The sequence below is a fragment of the Peromyscus eremicus genome, chromosome 11 (genome assembly GCF_949786415.1).
Source record: "Peromyscus eremicus chromosome 11, PerEre_H2_v1, whole genome shotgun sequence".
NCBI lineage: Eukaryota > Metazoa > Chordata > Mammalia > Rodentia > Cricetidae > Peromyscus > Peromyscus eremicus.
In genome coordinates, this window is record NC_081427.1 from 59282343 (window position 1) to 59284058 (window position 1716).

Here is a 1716-nt window from a genome sequence, read left to right on the forward strand (position 1 = left end):
CTGGGGTTTAGAAACTTAATTGATAATGATTCTTATGAGACCTATGGCATGTTAGAACTATATCAGTTTCCAACGAATTTTAATCAAAAGATAATTCCACAAAATTGCCTTTATCTTATTTTAATCGTGAGATTTAAGCTGTTTTGCAAATGGATTTGTTTCTACATGCATAATTGAGCTGTAGTTTTTTACTCTTCATTTTTTTTTCAGCTAAAATCTAGTCTGTGTGTATCTCATTATTGTTATAATATAAACAGTAGTTTTCTCTTCATACAAATCATAATGACAGAAATGACAGGAAATAGAAAACAAAATGCTATTATGTGCTTTATAAGCATAATACATAAGATATGAGTCAAATAGTAAAAAAGAAATCAAATGTCAATTTCATGAAACTCATAAAAACTTATATCTCAGAAGATTTTAGGATAAATGAGAAATAAATGTAAATACCATCACAGTTATAAGTGTTAGAATGGATCACAAATATTCTGTGCTCTAAAGACTATAATTCCTTGGAATAAATACAGTTAAGTCATTCCATATTTTTGTGCACTTAGTATTTCAAATAAGAAGTCTTTAAAAATGGGGTCGGGGACTCTTGGTTCCTTCGGAGATGTCTTGGGTTCGATCTGTTCCCGAGATCCCGAGCCCTGGGGATCAGGACGTGTTTGACGAGGAAGCGGACGAGACTCTGTTAGTGCAGCGGGAATGGCAGGGCCACATGCGGAGGCGAATCCAAGAAGGCTACAGAGATGGGATAGATGCTGGCAAAGCAGTCACTCTTCAACAGGGCTTCAATCAAGGTTACAAAGAAGGTGCAGAAGTCATTATAAACTATGGACTACTCAGGGGAACACTGAGTGCTTTGCTCTCCTGGTGTCACCTTCATGGCAATAGTTCAGCTTTGATCAGCAAAATAAATAATCTTCTGGATGCAGTTGGCCAATGCGAAGAGTGTGTGCTCAAACGTCTGAAATCAGTCACGTCACAGCCTCAAGTTACAGATTTATTGGACTCCATTGAGGATATGGACCTTTGTCATGGAGTTCCAGCTGAGAAAAAGATTGATGAAGCTAAAGATGAAAGACTCTGTGAAAATAGTGCTGAGTTGAACAGAACCTCTGACGAGAGTCCTAGCAGGACAGACTGTTCACTTTCCGAATGGTGCAGAACACAAGAGCACACACTCTTGGAAAAACCAAGCCTCACTTGGATTCTGGACCAGACCGCCAACTTAGTGAAACAACTGGGAGTATCAGTGGACGTATTGCAGCACCTGAGACAGCTATAAAATTATCTCCCTTCTGTAGTGGAAGTAATGCTCCGAATATTCCTCAGAGCATTGTGTTTCTAGATAAGGGGACCATTGGTTGAGCACATCTCCTGTACTTACCCTTATGGAGGTATGAAGGGTCTTCAGTGTTAACACTAGTAAAGGGAATATAAGCCTTAAAAAAAAAAAAAAAAAAAAAAAAGAAGTCTTTAAAAATGGCTGTTTCCAGGCAGGGTGGTGCATTTCTTTAGTCCTATCACTGGGTGGAGGGTCAGAAGCAGGTGGATCTCTATGAGTTCAAAACCAGTCTGGTCTACATAGTGAAACTCTATCTCAAATACTCAAAATAAATAAATAAATAAATATAAGTATTAGTGATCCTGTGCTTCTAGGACTTTCATGTTAAGCATGCCTGACCAACTATTAGAATAAAGAAACTT

The 1716-nt window shown here is 37.9% G+C and overlaps 1 protein-coding gene across 1 annotated transcript; it reads left to right on the top strand.

Moving 5' to 3' along the window:
• Positions 1 to 598: 598 nt before the first annotated feature.
• Positions 599 to 1457, top strand: LOC131921698 (protein YAE1 homolog). Its single transcript, XM_059276426.1, has one exon. It carries the CDS (start codon positions 617 to 619, stop codon positions 1292 to 1294), a length of 678 nt encoding a protein of 225 aa, XP_059132409.1. The 5' UTR covers positions 599 to 616; the 3' UTR covers positions 1295 to 1457.
• Positions 1458 to 1716: the final 259 nt, after the last annotated feature.